We start from the raw sequence: 19,730 nt of genomic DNA, 5'->3' as shown, positions 1-19,730 counted from the left end.
ATGACAAAAGGTCACTGAAAAGAAACTGTAATTGTAACAGGTAGAACTGAAAAGCAATGAATTGCAACTTGTCCACTGAAATTTTATTTCTAATGATTTCTTCAGACAGTTTTGAGACAACTACAATATAATAATTGCTTCTATTATCTTACTTGTATTCTGTCCAGTTGGATACAATTCTTCCACTTGCAACTAGTGGACCCATTTGGCTACTGACTGGAGCATCCAGGCCACGAAGCAAAACCTAGCAGAAACACAAAACAGCATATGACATTTCATAATTCTATTAGAAAGTGGACGGTTGAATGATGGCTAGTGATACAAGATGATTTAGTTTAATTTAATTTAAGGAAAACTGGTAAAGGTAAAGGATTGGTTTGGACCTTCTGAGTACATTGCAGCAAGTGGTTTCTGTTTATTTTGCCATCCTGAAATATAAGCTACAATCTTGCACAGCAAGGCAGTGTTAAAGTTATCTGACTTAACATGCCAACAGGGGTGGCAAAAATGATTGGTCAAATTTTGGGGTCCCCAAGAAAGTCTTGGGGTTCTAGAGAAGATATTAGTCATGCATAATTGACATGTCTTGAGTTTACCATTTGCAACCCTTTCAAGCCATTTACATCTTTCTCAAAGTTGACAAACTAGTAAATTACAAATGCTTCAAAGAGAGAGAATACCTCCAGGCCATACATCTTTGAACCAACTGAGGAAAGTGGCAGCTTGTCCAACTTCTTCATCAAGGTGATGTACAGTCTGATGTCACCACTAAACTCTGGGTTGGGCTGCCAAATGCAGAAACAACTCCAAATTATCACCCCAAAATTGCTACATAAATACTATTCTGAGTGTAAATACATAGACCAGTTACATAAATACTGCCAGATTAGAATACTATCAATGTGTAAAAAAACCTTAGCCTCTTCCAGACGAAGGATTTCTCTAATCAGTAGAAAACTTAGATTTTTGACGCATCATTATTTGAATTTGGTACCATTTATAAGTCGAGGCTGTAGCATCCCACAAATTGTTAAAGTATACAACCAAACAGACAAAGCATTGCCTCTTACTTTGGCAGAGGAGGGTGGGGATAAAAATAAAGGAGTTTTTGCAATCTTAAAGAATTTTGTTAAGGGGTTCTATAAATGGAAAATAAACTGACTGAGCTATTGCTTGGGCCAAAAAAAAGCGGCCATAATAATGGGATGGCGGTATGAACGGGATGGCCAAAAGACCTGGTTCCACTTTACAAGTAATCAGCACTGTATGTTACAGGGGGTGTTTCTCTGTGATTTCCGTAGTTTATTTCCCTTGGATGGGATAAATGGGAATGCTAGTCCATCATAGGCCACCTTCCACAGTCTTGTCAGGTTGGCCCAAAAGTTGAGCAGTACCCAGCCACTTTATATGGCCACCTCTGCAAGCAGACAAGATTAAACAAGTCCTAAATTATGAGTAGTTACAGTCTTTCCCGTAAAACCATGAACACCAGAGAAAATTTCTGGAATGTTTATTGTTTCGCAACCAATCGGATACGAGATGAAACTGAAAAAGATAACCACCAAACCGCAGCATGGATTAGTCATGACTTGACATGAAACAAGGAGCTGGCCAGGCTTCTTCTTGCACAACAAATCTTCAATTTTACCATTTTCAAAAACTGAATGGGAAAGACTGTAACTGGACAAGCAAGATGGTATTTGGTTGCCCACGCATGTTTACACACCTTTTCCTGCAAGAGAATAAGGTGTTCTTTATTCCATATAATAAATCCATTGAGCAAGCTTGTTTGGATATTGGCCAAGCCCTTTTTTCCCACTTTTTGCATGTTTATGGACCTTGACTACATCTTGGGCCCTAAACCCTTGAAAAGAGAACTAGGCCAAACTCCATCCATCTTAACCTCACACTTGGTCAAAAAGCCATATAAACAGCTAGCTGAGTGGAGAAGGCACAGTGAAAATGTCCATGACGATAATGCAAAACAATGGTCTAAGCCTCCTGATGTTGCACTTGTAACAATGCCATTAAGAAATTTAGAAAAGGCACTAAAATGACCCTCAATGCTCAGTACCTGAACCAACTCCAAATGATATTGGTGAAAGGGCTTCAAGTGACCAAGTGGCACCGTATACTCTGTAAGTAATTCTTTACTTGGGTGGTCTGCTACCAACAGGATAACAACTGTCCAAGAAGGCAAAAAAAAAAATCAGTTTACACAGACTACAAAAACTGCTTTTATTTTGAACATAAATTTTCATTTGCCATGTCATTAAAATAATTATTCATTAATTTTGTAATGGATGATTAACATTAATATGATTATTCTCACTCATTATTATGAAGAGGTTGTTTTTTTTGTTAGTTTGCATGTAGGTTCCTACTCTTCTAAGCATCAAGACACTGCTACATGCACTCTCTAAAGTAAGTTTCACAATTTTGCTCTTAAGATACATGGTACACTACAAAGATTATCCTGTACTTCTAATTTAAATTTGGGTTGAAACATGTTGAAGGAAAACATCATATTGTTACATCTGTGCTACTCTGTCTCAGATGACAAACCTTCATCTTTAGATTCTTCCTCCTTGACCTCAACCAAAAGCAGCTCCTCCCAAGATGGTGAATGTGTTGGCTGAATAGCAGCATGGGTAACAGACTGTCCCATTTGCATCTGAGCTTCAGCTTTTCCAGACTTCCTGCAAATCAGGCAATGTCATAAATGCAATTTACAAGCATACTGCATGCCATTACTGACATGCATTTATTTGTAAGCATAATTAATCCAAACAGAATGTCACCTGAATACTGTATATTCTCAGTGGCAGATCCAGACCTTGAGCTAAGAGGGGGGGAGGGGTGGTATATATTATTTATACCCATTTTTACACCTGCGTAGAGAGAGGCACTGTGAGTGTAAAGTGTTTCGCCCAAGAACAGAACACAATGTCACCGGCCAGGGCTCAAACCCAGACTGCTCGACCCGCACTAACAATAAGGCCACCACCCGTCCCCAAATCGATTTGATCACTAATGATCCCTAATTGGCGCAAGCCAGTTTCCTCCGGAGAAAATCATCTTTATTCATAATTATTACATACTCACCCTACAATGTATGGCTGAGGAGGTCTTCCATCTGATTTAAATGGCAGTCCTAGGGCTCCATGAGCTAGAACAACCACTTCACAATATCCTTCCCTAGCTGTGTAGCTCCCACACAAATGATGCACAGGTATACTGTTTACATGTGAACCAAGGGCTGCCTCCTGGATCTGATAACATACAATAGAATCAGTTGTCTTGCTTCTGAATCAACCTACTGACACAATGGCCATGAAAATTAGCAATGAGAGCCAGGATGCATGATCTTTAGAAGGATATACATGTATCATAAAGTTGTAGTTACAATAGCCCATTTCTGAGTTGCCCTAAACCTCTCTATCAAAGCGAGGCCTGGTTCACAACCATTCATATGAAAATGAGTTTAATTTGCATGTGAATGAAATCTCATTTTCATATGAAAGGATGGGCACCAAGACTATCTTTGAGAGAGAGGCTAATGGTAATTTGAAAATGGCCTATTGGCTTGGGTAAGAAAAAGTGCAGATATAGAGTCCAGGCATGAGAATACCTAACAATATGCAATCACAATTACAGACTTTTATGATACAAGAAAAAGAAGGCCAAGGATTTAATGGCTAAAATCAGCTGAATCCAGAAATGAAGCCAAGAATAGGGTTACCTTTAGTTAGAAGTTGTTAACAGAGGTACTTGAGGGCACGGAATTTAGAAGAGATGGTGCTCATATTTTAAAACAAACCAAAAGGATTTGTCATCACAGACTGAGACAATTGAACTCACTGTTTTAATTCCAATAGGAGTATCTGGTGCAGTTGAGGGGCCTGGCTGAGGTTCCCTGGGAACTGGAAGAGGCTGTGGCTTTTTGACAGGTTCTGGCAACAAAATAATTAACATTCTCAATTTCAGACAATGAGTAAACTTTTCATGTCAAGTCAGAAAACAAATTAACATAATCAATGAGGGTTTTGTTCAATTATAGCATATAACCTAAATGCGATAGCTTTTCAACCTTTTTTCCAAATTCTATTGCTAAATTCTCATCAGCGACAGTTATAATTGAGTTCCATTAGTGAGAACACTGTTTATAAGCTGCTATCTTACCAAGGTGCCCAAGCTACTTATCTTCCTGCTCAAAATCTAAGTTGATCCCCTGAGGTTTTAATTATGGCTGCAATTATGAGAGTATTGTTCTACATGTATCTAAACAAAATTGTCAACATGTAGTAGATGAGTTTTTATTCTTATCACATGTCTGCTTCGCAAATTAATTATTTACATGTGCATAACAAGATATTGTAAAAAGAATCATGAAGTAAAATAAAAGTCTTCTATCACGTATATTAACCTCCCTGCCTCAAAGAGTAAAATGCAAATGCTGTCTTCTCTGTTTCATTACAATGTATCGTATCTCTTTCTCTTTTCTTCATGAAAACAGAACTGTCCTCTGCAATTCCACGACCTATGTTCTGTGGGTTCTGTCCTGTCAAAGAGTTGTAACTCTCTTTCGAAGGGCCTACTGGACTTTTGTCAATATGGTAAGCCTTTGGCTGCACACTTTCACCCTTTTCCTTCACTTCCTGTTCAACTCTCCCTTCTTCAGTAATGTTCAATATCTCATCTGAATGTTTCTCTCTGTCTACATCTGTCCTAGATAGCTGGCTGTGTGAACTATCAACTAAGATGCCTGTGTGTTGTAATATATCAGCAGAGTCTCTTTCACACTGGTCTGGACTGACCCCTACAACACAAGTTAACGTTACATGTAGCTTTTACAGGAAATATTCATTTTAACACTGTAAAATCTGTAAATCCCAATCCAGATCATTTTCAAACAGAACTAGGGTGGTACGAACAGTTCTTAACATATTTGATTTTGCAGCATTAAGTGATTAGACTATTCCTCCTACTCCAGGGTCCCAGATGGGATGCAAGCCCATCACAGTACAGGTTACCTCCCTGCATCCTCTGAATGTGCTTGCATGTCACGGCAATTTGCAGATAACTAGGTAAAATGAAGCCCTACATTTTAAATAATTCAATTAATAGTATTATTAATAGTTTAAGAGTACAAGGACATGGGCCAGACTCTGAATGGATGAACAAGCACTGCAATAATGGCAAGACAGCATGATACAAGTTTTTCCCATTCTTCAGACTCACATACTGAAATGACCTCCCCACTTTCAACATCTTCTTCTACTCTCTTTCTCTTCTCTTTGTTCTTAACTTCATCTACAAACTCTCTATACATGTAGCTACATGTACTTGGACACAAGTTCGCTAAACTTCCTGCCTTTTCTTGTTTCTCAACTATAAAGGAGTCAAGCTGCATTCCCAGAACCTTGGGAACAAGGTCAAAGGAGTCAGGGCCTAAAAGATGCAAACAAAAGCTTACATGTACATTCACAAATTCATAAGAGATCAAAAACAATGGTATATACATCACTCAGTTGGCCATTTGTTGACTTCAACTTCCCTAAATTGAAGTTCTTACAATTGTTTTATGATGCCATAAAACAGAACACATATCAACACCTAACCACATCATTCTGCAACCTTGCACTTACAATATATGTAGAATTATTGTCAACATTCATTCCTCATCTAATCTTTTCCACCTGCCTTTGTTTTGATTAGGTTCTGAAACCCCTGAGTAGTGTTAGTTCTATTTTCTGTAGACTCCTGACTGTGAAAAAAGTTGGCTAAGCTTCCTGCTGCATGCTGTGTCATGAGTAAAGACTCACTACCTGAATCATCTTTTCCTGTCTCGTCACTGAACTGGCACTCACTATCTCTCCTAAATTCACCTGCTGAAGTTATCAACACAGAAGTGAATACTGCATACAGCCTATCACTAAATTTTTAATCATAGAGAATTTACTGGGTAAAACAGACATGCATCAAAGGCAACTTACATGAAAACAATCTCTTGTATACACAATGTACGTAAAAATAAGAGCTCAATAAAGAGAGTGGTATCTGGGCTGTCATGATGAATGCAATAGGGATGGGCATTTTGTGACAACCAAAAAATTTATTTGAGATTCATACATGTAGGGGACTTAACACAGAATTGCATTATGCATTGAAATTCAACTGTTTTAATTTATTACTCTTGACTTGTGAGTAGCCATACATGTAGCCCTACAGGGACCTACAAAGTGTCTTGGTAAACTGATGCTGCTCAGTTCCATGTATGATTTTTTTTGCAAGTAGCAACCGTTCAGAAAAACTCTTTGTATATATGTAGGTCAAAGTGGAATTTGGCATGTCAAAGCATCTTTACTTGGCCTGACAAACCCTATTTAAACTAATAATAATTAAAATAGTAATAAATATTAATATTAAAATAAGACCATTATTGGGTATGTCACTGTATATGTCAACAATAATTTTCATACCTCTTAAAAAAATAGTCTGTGATATTGCCTGCTTGGTACAAGTGATATTTTTTAAATGGACACAAGTACTGGTACTCACTTAGCACTGAGGAAGGGCTAGGCCCGAAACGTCTGCTATAAACATCATTTTTAATTTGGCATTGCATTATTACTATTTACAACTTTTGAACAAGTACTCACAAATTGGTAGAGCCTCTCTCGTTTCAGACACCTCAAACTCGCTACTTGGAATTAAGTTGGCTAAACTTCCTGCCTTTATTTGCTTCCTGCTCAATGAATTTCTGCCTGAAAATGCACCATTGCCTAGGTGCTTAACTTGCTGTTTAGCTGATGTGAAATGGCAAGAATTTGCCCTTAATAAATATTATTATACATTAAACTCACTATCTCTTTTCTGATTGGCCAAAAGCGTACAGTTAATTTTTGAAATCAGGACCTCTGACGTAATCTAGCTGCAGATTATACAATAATCATGTCAAGGACACTCAAGGACACTCAAGGTCATGGGTAATCATGTCATGCATGACCACAGTGCATGTTTTCTAAGGGTTATCAAGTCAAATTTGAGTGCTTTGTGTTGCTTGCCATCAGCAAAGAAGCAAAAACATGACTTCCGTTTTTTCTTTCATTCAATGTATAATAAAACAATTAGTAGATTCAGTTTTTGTGATATCCAGAATAATCAAGGTCTTGGTAAGGGTTATCAGCTTCAGCCTTCGGCTTCTGCTGATAACCCCTACCTCGACCTTGATTATTCTGGATATCAGAACAACCTCAACCAATAATTGTTTATTAACATGCACCACAACAACAAATATCCTCAGTTTTCTAAATTTGTCCCAAAAAATTCTGGAAAATTAGCATAGAGTTTCTTCGCCCCTACTGCCTCTACTGCCTCCATGTAGCCCTGTAAGTACTGTACTGTGATGCACTTTTCTACTCTACTCTACTCCTAATCTTCTCTACTCTGCTCTGCTCTGTGCTGCGCTGCTCTGTTCTGCTCTACTCTATGCGATCTACTAATGTACTCTACTCGACTCTAAAAGATCTAATAATGTGGTCTACTCTACTTTATACAGTACTGCAACTTCTACTCTACTGTACATGGAGCCATAGAGGTCGCACATACAGCAGCTGAAAAACTGTACTCTAATTTTCCAGAAGTTTTTGTGCTGGGTATACAGTTATGAAGTAAATGTTTTTGAATTTAACAGTAGTTTGCAGCCATGAATATGTTGTACATGTAGTTGAAAATGTATTTTAGTTCAAAACAATTTCAACCTTGGTGAATTTGTGCCAAAGGGGAAGGGTGAGTCTGGAACCAATAACTTATAAGACCAACAAATTTGACAAAGATTTTTAGTGATTGCTTGCCTAGCCTAGTGGAGATGAAGCTGGAATACAGAGCCAGTGATCAGGTGTTGAAATCCAGGCGAGAATAAAAAAGATCTGGAGTGGGCAAGGATTAGGATTGGAGTTAGGGTTAGGTGGGCTGATATGGTGTCCTACCAGGGTGGGGTAGGGTTAGCAACTCCACTAACAGTTCAACAACAATATTTACGAGCAAGCTAAGTACTACACTATCACCTATAGGCTGAAAATATACAAATGTATTGTCCACCTTACAATATAATAAACTGCATGAGAAATTATATATATCATCTTTTAATGATATGTCCAGCAATCTATTTCTACTTCAGCTATTGTCATAGTCTGCAACAAAACGTCTCTCCCTTTGAACAAAATAAAGACTTACTTGTTTGCTCAGGTTCTTCATATTTAAGTTTCAAAGAAGTTCTTATGACACCAGAGTTGATCCAAAATCCTTCACCTTCCTGTACTTGACTTAAAGTAATATTGGTCTCAAACTGATACAGCTCACTGGAATCTTCAGGTGGTGGTGTTGTCCGTTCCACTGCAGAGAAAATAGCACCCCTTCTTGGAAATACATTAAACACAGCCTCTCCATACTTGTCTCCTTCATGCATGGGATTCTCTGGAAGTCGAAATGCTTCCACCACAAGTTGAATGTCTCCATCAGCACTCTCTGGCATTAAAACAGCATAAAGTACCAGTGAGTGGTCGTTAATTAAGCACAAAATTATTATTAATTTCAGTATTTACTACCACATGTATTTATTTAATACCCATTCTGTAACATGTTCTTCAGGTACATCAAGTGCATGTAAGTTCACCCGTAACATCAAAGGGCTCATCTTATTGCAGCCCACATAAAATTATGTTTCTGAACTTCAAAAAATGTACCTGGAGGCATCCAAAATGAGATTACTGAATCTGTGAAAGATGCAAAGGTTTCAGGATCACCATCCTCTAAACAGGCATCTGTGGTAAACTCATGATCTTCCAAAGGTAATTTTGAATTACCCACAAAAAGTTTCAACTTTGAGCGATTAACTTTGCTTCCTATCATTCGCAGTATAAGGAAATAACGTCCTGCAGTCACAAATTGGGCACTGAAGATTTCAATGGTGAAGCGTAGGGCTTTGTTGTTACCATCCATTCTGTGTTAACCCTATTCAGTCTGTAAGCTGTAAAAACAGAATCAGAAGTCTAATTAACTCAGGAATCTAACAGTAAAAATATTTATTTAATATATTTCTTCAGGGCAGTTTTAAAGTGACTCTTGTAAAACTACTCTTAGACTAGCCGATCACAAAGGACACAGACAATAAAGGGTGAACCAATCAAAACTTGAAGTAATTTCATGAAGCTGACGTAAAGCATGGTAAAACGAGTGCGCGTGAGTCACAATTAGTTTTGGTAAATACTTCTGATCGGATAAAATAAAGGGGCGTGTTTTTTAGCCAATCATGTATCGTAGTTGACGCAAAACCAATAATTGAAAACCACTCTATTCCTTCACATAATGTAACAAATTCTTCTCAAGTATAATAAATCTCAACAGCACTAACTGCTTTTACATATAATGATAAAAATCTGATAGTGTGCTGTTGCAATGAACACTAAAAATAATCATCAGTCAGCTATATCCCAGGGGGAAATATATATAGTTCAACCCCTATTAAACAACCGCCCTAGAAGAAATGGATAGTGGCTGCTAAAAGGGGTTGGCTGCTTAAAAGAGGTAAAAAGCCCTCATCGGGACTTTGATTACTGGCCGCCTAATAGGGGTGGCCATTTAATAGGTGGTCACTTAACAGGGGATGGACTATACTTCCCTTGGGACTGACTGGGTTATCACTTCTTCATAGGGAAAAATCTACAAATTTTAATTTGAATATACACTTCCAGAGAGCAGTAAGAGAGGCTGATAGCAACTTGCTCTAGTCTGCCAATTTTTTGTACACTGCTCGCGTTATACCTAGTGATTCATAATGGAAAACCTGCAGAGCTCCAGCAGGCACCAGTGCTGAACAAGTAAAATGAATACCTGCACTTTATACCATCTCTACTCTCTGTCAAGCAACTTTGCTAAGTTTGATAAATATTTATTGTGTAGTTCCAGAAAATATCCATATCTCCCCCTAGGAAGGGATTTTTTTCTAAGACCCCCCCCCCACCCCACCCCACCACCCTCTGGAAGTTCCCTATAGGCCATTCCAAAACTGTGCAGGGAACTGGGGGAAGAGAGACCAACAAAAAACTTTAAGAGGTTATAAGGTTTTGGGAGATGCTGTCTCCAAATTAGAGACGTTTATATGAATTTTGAACCATGCTCCAGGTCTATAATCTCTTGTTACCCTGGAAGCATCAAACTTGGTCAAATGACTTTGAAACTCATGCCAGTTACCTGGGCAATTTCAGAATGGCCTATTACATTTCATACATTTCTTAATTAACACATTTTTGGTCTTACAATACCTCCCCCCCCCCCCCCCCCCCAGGAAACTGTACATTTCTGTTTTCACTGCAACTTACCACTTGATGTTCAGTATGTGCAAATAAATAATCCTGTGACAAACAAGTGAGCTGAGCTTTGTCATAATATACTGAGTTGTGCTGTCTGATATACCGGCAGGGTGTAGGGTCTGCATTAAGGGTGCGTTGCTTTGAGGTGAACTGCATCAGGATCAGCGATCAAAGATAACTCGCATCATGGTCCGAACCATCAAAGGAGCGGATAAATCTGTGACTAGAGTGGATTCATCAGTTCCTTTGATGCATCATGATCTGAGTGATCTTGGATCACTGATCCTCAGATCCAGATCACCCCAACACGTATCATGAAGAGGAATGTTTTGATCCTACTAAGCTTACTTCAACTCTACCAGCAGAGAAAAAAGGATAAGCTTATATGGATTATAGCATTATATTTTATATTCCCCGTGTCCACGGGGGAAAACGAGATTACTCACATCAATAGCACTGACGAGGAGAAACTATCAGCTAATTAATTCAATGTCGAGGACTATCAATCTTGATCAATTCATGAATTTTCGTTTTCTCATTCTTTACCACACGCTTCTTTAGGCACGTTAATCGGAGAACCTTACACTGTAACATTGATGCAATACCGCCATCAGAAAAAAAATCCGGTCAGCTCTCCACACGTTTGACAAGAAGCAAGTTAGGGCTAACGAAGTTTATACGATCAATTTGTTTACCTTTCTTAGTTACGTTTTAGTCTACTTCAGTTTTGATACTGCTCGTTTGCTTACAAATCAATTCTTGAAACTACAAAATCACGTACCGTAAATTTCAAACCATCGTTTAGGTCACATCCTCTGGAAATAAAAGCATTTTATCCATGGTTTTGTCTTCTGAGCGTGAACGCAGGTTACGACGGTCCGACGACTGGCTTGACGACGCTTTTTCACTTAGTTCAAGGTTGCCATAACTATTGCGCCGCCATGTTTGATTTGCTAAAAGCGTGAGTAGCCTGGGAATAGTAAATGCAACCCCTTTGGCGAGAATAGCTGTAAAGCGGTTTGGAGAGTTGTTCTTCAAAAGTGTAAAAGCGTTTGCCACAAAGCCCAGGGGTATTAATGGCAGTCGTATTTGCTTTGCTTGATGAAAATTCATGGTAAGTTCGGTATAATTGCGCTAGGAGAGGTATTTGAAGTGGGTCACCCATGCCAATCTGCTCTGACGGCGACCTGTAGTTCCTGCCACTCAGAAGAAAACGACTGAAAATTAAAATCTTAGAGCATAATATGTCCTAGGTAATACACTCTGCCCGTATTCAATCTAGGAAAATGACTTACCTGGAGTAATACTGGTGAAGAAATACGTATCTTTTTTTTTTTCTTGGGGAAATGAAACAAGAATTTCTGATGACTGTCCAGGCGATGTTTATGGTCACTGTTAGGACTGTTGAGCCTGGGTTCCGTTTCTCGAGGGTCCCGAAAAGTTTTCGCTCCCGGAAAGCCGTAGCAAAATCTCAAACCTTACGATTACAGAGCTGTTTTATTCACGTATTCTTAATACGAACAGAGGTTCTCTTCATACAAGAAGTTTTGAGTGTATACACCTCTCTGTTTTTAGATACAGATCAACTAAAAATGGCTTTACGGAACCGAAAGGTTTCCGGGGCTTTCGAGAAACGGGCCCCTGGTGTCTTATCAGCCGGGAAGGGTGTTGATTAGAGGAGATATCAGCAATAACTGGCAAAAAAAGTCATTTATGTTTTATGGTCAATGTTTTGAACATCCAGCAGTCCGACGTAATTTATTAAAGTTCAGAGAGTTCTTCGACTTAGCAAAGATCCCAGGGTTATAATTTTATATTGTTGACTCGCATCCTTAGGTAACAGTATTAGTAACTTAATTGATACATAACTGAATTACAAGCCTTAGAAGCTCGCAGCTAGCAAAGCTATTCTGAGCGACTGCTATTATTACTACAGAAAAACTACAGAAATTGGAGTAGATAAACAGAATTAAACCAAAACATTATACATAACACATAATGTAGACATTAAGTACCGAAACTACTGGTTGGCATAAGACAGTGGAGCGAGTTAACAATGATAATGGAAAACAAAATGGGAAAGAGGACCGTATATTAAGGTTACTGTATACCTTTAAAGGTGTCTCACGTCCAAGCTATGTAGCGCGTCCGGTTTAAACTGTAGATACCTAAACCCCTATATCAAATTGAAGCTCATAAAGCTGGCTATCAAACTATACCAAGAATTTTGAAATAAAATTAAATGAATGGTCCAATTTTTAACGACCTCTAAATGAGAACGTCCGAATCACCTTTTGAGAGCTAAAAGTGGAAGCGAATTTTGTTTTTCGCTTATTTAATTTGTTCTTCAATTTCCGGACCCAAAGCGCTAAAAAAAATGTGTCTGCAATTTGCATTATTCAATTTCAGTGAAAAGTTACAAAAACTTTTCGAAATAGGTCTAAAAAAATACGGAGTGACCGTAGAAAAATCGCTCTCGGAGAAAAGATATTTGGAAAATATAAAAATATATAATATAATTATTGGAAATAAAAAAATTCGCAGACACTGTTTTGTTGTTTATATGTCAAACTAGCTACTGTCCAGATTTGAGGGCAAACTAAAAAATCCCCTTTGACTTGTAGCTTTTAAATGGGACCCAAAAGATGATTCGGAGGCTTAGATTTAGAGATCGTTAAAAATTCGATAATTCATTTTATTTCAAAATTCTTGGTGTAGTGCGATAGCCAGATCTATAAGCTTTAATTTGATATAGGGGTTTAGGTATCTACGGTGCATGCTACATCCCTTAGACGCGAGACACCTCTAACGGTGCTCTAGCCTGCGTAGAAAGCGTTCCCGTACGAACAGCTTTTCCGCACTCTGGCCGCGAGAGCAAAAACTCGTCGAATTTTTGCTCTCGCTCCAATTTACGCGCGGTGAGAATGCGGAAAAGCTTTTTGTACGGGAACGCTTACTAGGTAGGCGAACGATGTACTAAAGGTATACGGTAACCTTGATACTAATTAAAGAGCAAGTGCTACTTAAAGAGTGAGAGATTCCTAGAGATTTCATCATAGCGTATGTCAACATTTATCTCCACCCTTTCCAGAATATGCCAGAGTAGTGCTTTACTCACTTGTCGTTTGACGGCAGGTGTGGCGATAGACCATGAGTTTAGAGTTGAACGAAATGATACCCAATTACAGTTGGACCTAATCTCCTCCGCAGCCGTTATTAGGGTCGTCACGCAACGCGACCCTAATAACGGCTGCGGAGGAGACTAAGTTGGACCCCACTAATCTCGAATTCCCCGTTATTTCGAACTCAAAACCATTTTCCTTGGATTTAACCTTCAGTCATTTACTATCAGCTATTTCGAACTCCCGCTATTTCGAACTATTTTTCGTTGCCTCCGAGAGTTCGAAATAGCGGGGCTCAACTGTATTCAGTAATAAATGGCGCATTCCCCTATAATTCTATCGAGAATGAAACGAGGAAGTCAGGACCATGCTCTCATTTCAGTCAGAGTATAACATGAGGTTTGCTTTACATGCATGAAACATTTGGTCAAAGTACTGACTCGTTCCTCGATTGGAGTTGTTTTGTTGGTCTCGTTTCTATTTCTCTTTAAGTATTATTAAACTAATAAGTGCTTAGATGCTTAGATTGAAATACCGGTGGAGTTTCTTAGGCAAATATGACCATAACTTTTACGGATATTCCGATATGTATGTGTCAGTCCTTTTATAACCTTTTATCTGCTTTGGAATATTGTTTAGCAAATCACGTGATTATTTTTTCCGAGGTGAGATTCTGTATAATTTTATTTTTGCAGGTGAGTATGTTGTAAAAGGCGCTAATATTTTCTAATTTCTGAACAATCAGCAATATATATATGACAAAAATTTTAGACTAGTGAAAAATGGCGCTTTTATGGGTAATACTGAACATGCAGACAGCCTCTTTGTGCCTTATAAATGGATTACTGTAGTTGTTAATATAATGCAGGAGGCTTATAATCCCTGGGGAGCATCAAACAACTGGGTGTTATCAGTATCGAGATTGGGAGCTGGCAATAATCGTTGACAACAGGAAAACAGAATTTAAGAAAAAGACGCTTATCAAAAGGACCCGTGCGTCATAATAAGTTGATCGGAACTAATTAACTCACTTCGGATCAGTGTAGAAAATGGACGATAAAATAATAAATGCAAGAGAGAGAGAGAAGTATTCACTTACGCCTATTAGCAAATAATTCCTCTTCCTTTCTTGTAAATGTGTTTTGTATTCGAGACTAATTAGTTTGCCAAGGAAGAGAAAACTTTGATACAATAAAGTTCCTGAAGTGTGAGATTAACGCGATGCGCCCTGGAAAAGTGCTCAAGAAAAAAAATATACAAAAGCATTTCAGGTTGCTCTAGTACACGGAAGTGTCGCTTAATCTGTGTGTTTAAATATTTACCATAAACTTGTTTCTCACTGTCTTTGAAAGTACCTCTTATTGATATCAATTTTATAGAAACGTTTAAAGTTCGATTCTATTTTGTTGTCGAATTCTCGAAGTACCGTAGAGGGAGAAGGAGGAGAAGAAGAAGAAGAAGAAGAAGAATCTCGTTTCCACGCTCTTGATCTCCCACGCAATGAGGGTGGTTTACCTTAAGAGAGGAATGCTTCAGAATGGTTTCGATGAAAATGATCAGTAGAAAATAAACAACTCCAAACCCCGCTCCCGTAAAAATCAAATTACTTTGTATTAATTAAGCTAGGGGTAAATCCTTTTTGAGCTCAGTTAAATATCGGTTATACTAATTCATTCCTAGATACATAGGCAGCTAGCTAGCAAAGGAAAAATGAAATACTTGAAGTAGTTGAAGTTTTTAAAAATTTCCTCTCAAACTCATCGATAAACAAAGGAAATCATGACCGTGACAGTGTTTGGATATCTGATCTTAATTAGCATATAATTTGACGATTTTATTACTCCGGTTCTCCCTAATTTTAGTTTCGATTGACAGGATATATCAAACACTCAAGGCGATATTTTTGACCATATTCCCAAACACCTCGAAGCTAGTCAAAAATACCAAGGTGCGTGTCGTATTTTCAACTCTCTTCTCAGTGTTTGCAAATGTGGTAAAACACGGTCTTTCGTGTTTGATATATTTCGTCAGCCTCTGTTAATTTCTTCAAAACCTTTTTGTAAATCCAAAAGCTGTTAATTTTGCGGAGTGTTTAGTCACGTTCTTCTGTGGTCATGGCGCCGTTTTCGGTCTTTGAACTGTCACCTCTTGGGACACATGACAACTGTTGGCACATTTCACAGAGGCAATAGTATCCAAAGACTTTGACCTTGGTATTTCTTGGACTAATTGGCTTGTATCCTGAAGCTTGAACCAATCTTCAGACAAGTGACTAGAACTGTGTTGATGCCTCAGGCCACTTTTTGTATGGATTACTGCAGCCGTTATTACGATGGACGAGGATTGTGAACCTTGTGGAGCATGAAAAAACTGGCTTTTAATAGTATGACGATTGGGAGCTGACAATGATCGTTTGAGGAATATTTCACGACGGCCCTCATAAACGCAATCTGAATCCAAAGCTAGGTCGCATGATGCAGCTCGTTTGAAGCGGAACTGTTCCATCACTTGCTTTGCTTGTTGTCGTTCTTGGACAGGTTTTAGTGAACCGAGCCGATCTTTTCGTCTGCTGAACCGGGCCGCACCCACTGCTGGCTGACTTGCTTTTAGTTTTCTAACTCGTAACAGCTCTAGCACAGCTTTTCTAAAACGGCGGTCTCTATAGAAGTAAATCAGTGGATTTGCTAGAGAGTTCAATTGAACCAATGTCTCGGCTAAGAGAAAAGCGTTACTCGTACGAAGAACTGGGAAAATATCCGGCAAGGCGCCGATCACAATCACTGGAACAAACGAGAGAATCAGAGCAGCGGTTATCAAACCGGTTGTCTTGGCGACTTTTATTTCCTGCTTCGCTTTTACTAGAGCAGTAACTTGGCTGATTTCCGCTATTTTACGTTTGCGCACTCCAAGATAAACCATAATATAAAAATATCCAGTGGCTGCTAAACATGATGCTCCCACAACACTCTCACCGATATGCCAGATTTCTTTTATCTTCTGGTCCACACCAACCATTAGCATGACAAGAGGCGGAAACGATGTAAAAGCTGCTAACAGCCAGGCCATTATTACAAGTTTTTTTATGCGGCCTCTTGTAACGGTAACCTTGTAGTCAATCCACTTTCGTATCGCCACATACCTTTCCCAAGCAATGAATGTCAAATGATACAGAGATGACAAGATTAAAGTAAACATGGAGAATTCAGTTGCTATACGTAGGGTACAAAAACCAGAGTAAAACAGCTGGTGGCTAATTAATATATTTGTAGCGATATTTAGAGGCATAGATACTGCGCCAACTAGAAGATCTGTAATTGCTATGCTAGATAACAGTATGGCGGATGTTTTCTTCAGCTCTCTCTTTTGCTGAAAGGCTAAGACCACCAGGGCGTTTAAAACAATGACGGAGAGAGCAGCAATTATTGTGACTGGAATTACTATCGAAGGTAACGTCGTTTCGTTTAAATCCCATGTGAAGTTTGATGCTTGTGGACAACGAATCACTGACCTGGTATTGCTGGAAGGAATGGTGGTTGTTTCTGTATCATTCATGGCTATTTTGACGCAGAGTGGACGACGTTGGAGAAGCAAGGAATTTTACGTCTTTGGTCGGGGAATGCGCTGTAATACTAGCTACTCTGCTTTCGTGCGATATGCTTTTATGTCACAATTCGCTTTACTTGAACAAGGGAAGTTCATTTGAAGCTTCTAATATTTATGTTAAGCTTAGTTTCACTGCTGAAGGACAAACACCCGGAAAAGTAGACAACAGGAAAACGCAGGATTAGAAGAAAAAGACGCTTAAAAATTTCGGCTCAAGTCATAATAGGTTGATCGGAACTAATTAACTCACTTTATGGATCAGTGTAAAAAATGGACAATAAAATATTAAACGCAATAGAGAGAAGTACTCACCTACGCCTATTAGCAAATAATTCCTCTTCCTCTCTTGTAAATGTGTTTTGTATTTGAGACTAATTAGTTTGCCAAGGAAGAAAAACCTTGATGGAGAAACGTTTCTGAAGTATGAGATTAAGGTAATGCGGCCCGGAAAAGTGCTTAAGAAAGAAATATAGAGAAGCTTTTAATTTGTACACGGAAGTGTCGCTTAATTTGTGTATTTAAATATTTAAAATAAACTTGCTTCTCACTGTGTTTAAAAGTACCTCTTATTGATATCAATTTAATAAAAAAAAACAGTGGCGGATCCAGACCTTGAGCTAAGGGGGGTCCAGTTTTGTTTTGCTTGCCCTGCTGGCTTTTCTTCCTTCTGTGATTTCTTCTTCTTTTGCCCAAAACAAGGTACTTCTTATAAATATCAAATTAAAAAAGGAATGGTGGTTGTTTCTAGTTATCATTCATGGCTATTGACGTAGAGTGGACAACGTTGGATCAGTAAGGAATTTTGAGTCTTAGTTGGGCATCGCGCTGTAATACTAACCAGTTATGGAGAAAAATGGCCCTTTCCTTCTATGAGACACGCCTGCAGGGAATTATGGTAGCTGTATTCGTCAAGTCCAGTCCACGTCCGGTCCAAGTCCAGCCAAGTCCAGACCAAGTCAAGTCCATTCCAGTTTGTCCAGGTGCCAGATGGCGGACGACTTGAGAGGAAAGGAAAAGTCGCTTTCGAAAGGACGAAGTGGTGGCATTACTTGTTGGGTTACCGAATGCTGCAACAATTCAAGGAGAAACGCTGAGGTAAATTATATTTCCCCGAAAGAGCCTGCATCGAGAGAGAAGTGGATAGAACATATCGAGAGAGAAAACTTTCTAACGAGTGCGGCACACTTTGAAGGTGCTTCATCGTTCACATAACTTTTCTTCCCAACTGTTTTTGCTTTGACTGTGCATTTGAGTTGTTGCTGTAGATATAATTCAACTGCGAGTCACGAGACGAGGAATCGAAATTTTAATTGTAAGGTACTGAATTTGGAGTGATCATTTCCAAAGTTTTACGATGAAAATGTAATACGACCAGTCTCCATAACTGTTTTTGAGTATTTAATTCATGGTCATGACACATACTAGACATACAAATTGCCGTTATTTCTACATATACAACATGTAACATGTAGGTGTATATATTGATACCAGGAGTAGAAACCTCACGAAGCATTTTATTTCATTTTACTTCTAGGCTAGACATCACTTATCAATTTTCGATCGAGTTTTTATTTTCGATTCACCAGGAATGGTGTTATTTCCCGTGACGTTACTAACTGTCAAAAAAGTTCCAGAACTACGACATATAAGGCTGGATAAGTTATAAGTTCAGTTAACTTATAAGTGATCGGTGTATCAGGGTCTTAATTAACGGAGCTTGAGTTATTTTTGCCAGGTAAAAAACCTCCTTTAAGGTGGCTCAAAACAGTTTCCAGCACTTAGATTTTGATGGGTCGTTGTAGCCACTCTTTATCACTTGATGCTACAATCATGGTATCAAAAAACTGCTCAATCATTGGTGAACACGTTGTTATCATTTTCGTGACGCAATAGGTTACCATAGCAACAGTATGACCTCCTAAAAACACCCTTAATTACAGCTTTAGGGGCTTATAATTCAAAAACAGCACGGTGAAATTTCAGTATTTGTATTATCAACTTTTGGTAAGCATGGTAAGACGCAACATTTGGCAAAGTTTAAAAAACTTTTGTGGGTAGGGTTCAGAGCCACCCTAAATTTCTCTCAACTGAGATTCCACTGCAGTAAACAACAGGGACGTACGTTCCACGTGACCACGGTCGCTAACAGCACTGGTGAAGCTGTGGTCCAGTACTTCAGCGGTCAGACGGACGTCCAGCTTGACGCCTATGGCTCGTTTCTTAGAATGGAGGACGACAAAATTAGCAGGAGTTTGCAATGGTACGAAGTATTTCTTTGGCAAATGGGGGCATGCTCGAGATCAACACAGACTTTTCCATTACGCTGCTTTTTTACAGAGTTCATTTCACTGGATGTTGGATCGGAATAACCAGTCAGATTGGCCATGGATGTGCGATGACGCGAGCACGAGCCGGGTTGCAGTGTCCTCTGGGTGATTTCTGGAAAGTCTTTGTTCGACAAGACGTTTGTACACCGATCAATTATCACATGTACAAAGATATAAAAATAATTATAAGGTTTTCGGTAGCAAATTTAGTTCTGGGTGTATTTAAGGACTTTTAGACAGTTTACGTTAATAAACACGGGGAAATAACACCACAGTTAGCGAATTGAAAATAAAACTTCGATTGG

General features: G+C 38.7%; 1 protein-coding gene across 1 annotated transcript in view; it reads right to left on the bottom strand.

Moving 5' to 3' along the window:
• Positions 1-11,702, bottom strand: part of LOC145490664 (coiled-coil domain-containing protein 33-like) — a 28,870-nt gene extending 17,168 nt beyond the window's left edge. The window contains exons 1-9 of the mRNA XM_081469750.1: positions 11,155-11,702; positions 8,748-9,031; positions 8,239-8,529; positions 3,862-3,953; positions 3,106-3,272; positions 2,566-2,699; positions 2,075-2,184; positions 681-785; positions 153-244 (exon numbers count right to left, since the gene is read on the bottom strand). Coding sequence (XP_081325876.1) covers positions 153-244; positions 681-785; positions 2,075-2,184; positions 2,566-2,699; positions 3,106-3,272; positions 3,862-3,953; positions 8,239-8,529; positions 8,748-9,003 — 1,247 coding nt within the window. The 5' untranslated portion in view covers positions 9,004-9,031; positions 11,155-11,702. The remainder of the gene's footprint in view (positions 1-152; positions 245-680; positions 786-2,074; positions 2,185-2,565; positions 2,700-3,105; positions 3,273-3,861; positions 3,954-8,238; positions 8,530-8,747; positions 9,032-11,154) is intronic.
• Positions 11,703-19,730: the final 8,028 nt, after the last annotated feature.

This window comes from Orbicella franksi, chromosome 6, assembly GCF_964199315.1.
Source record: "Orbicella franksi chromosome 6, jaOrbFran1.1, whole genome shotgun sequence".
Classification (NCBI taxonomy): Eukaryota; Metazoa; Cnidaria; class Anthozoa; order Scleractinia; family Merulinidae; genus Orbicella; species Orbicella franksi.
Note: the sequence above shows the minus strand (reverse complement) of the source record. Positions and strands in the feature narration are given on the sequence as shown.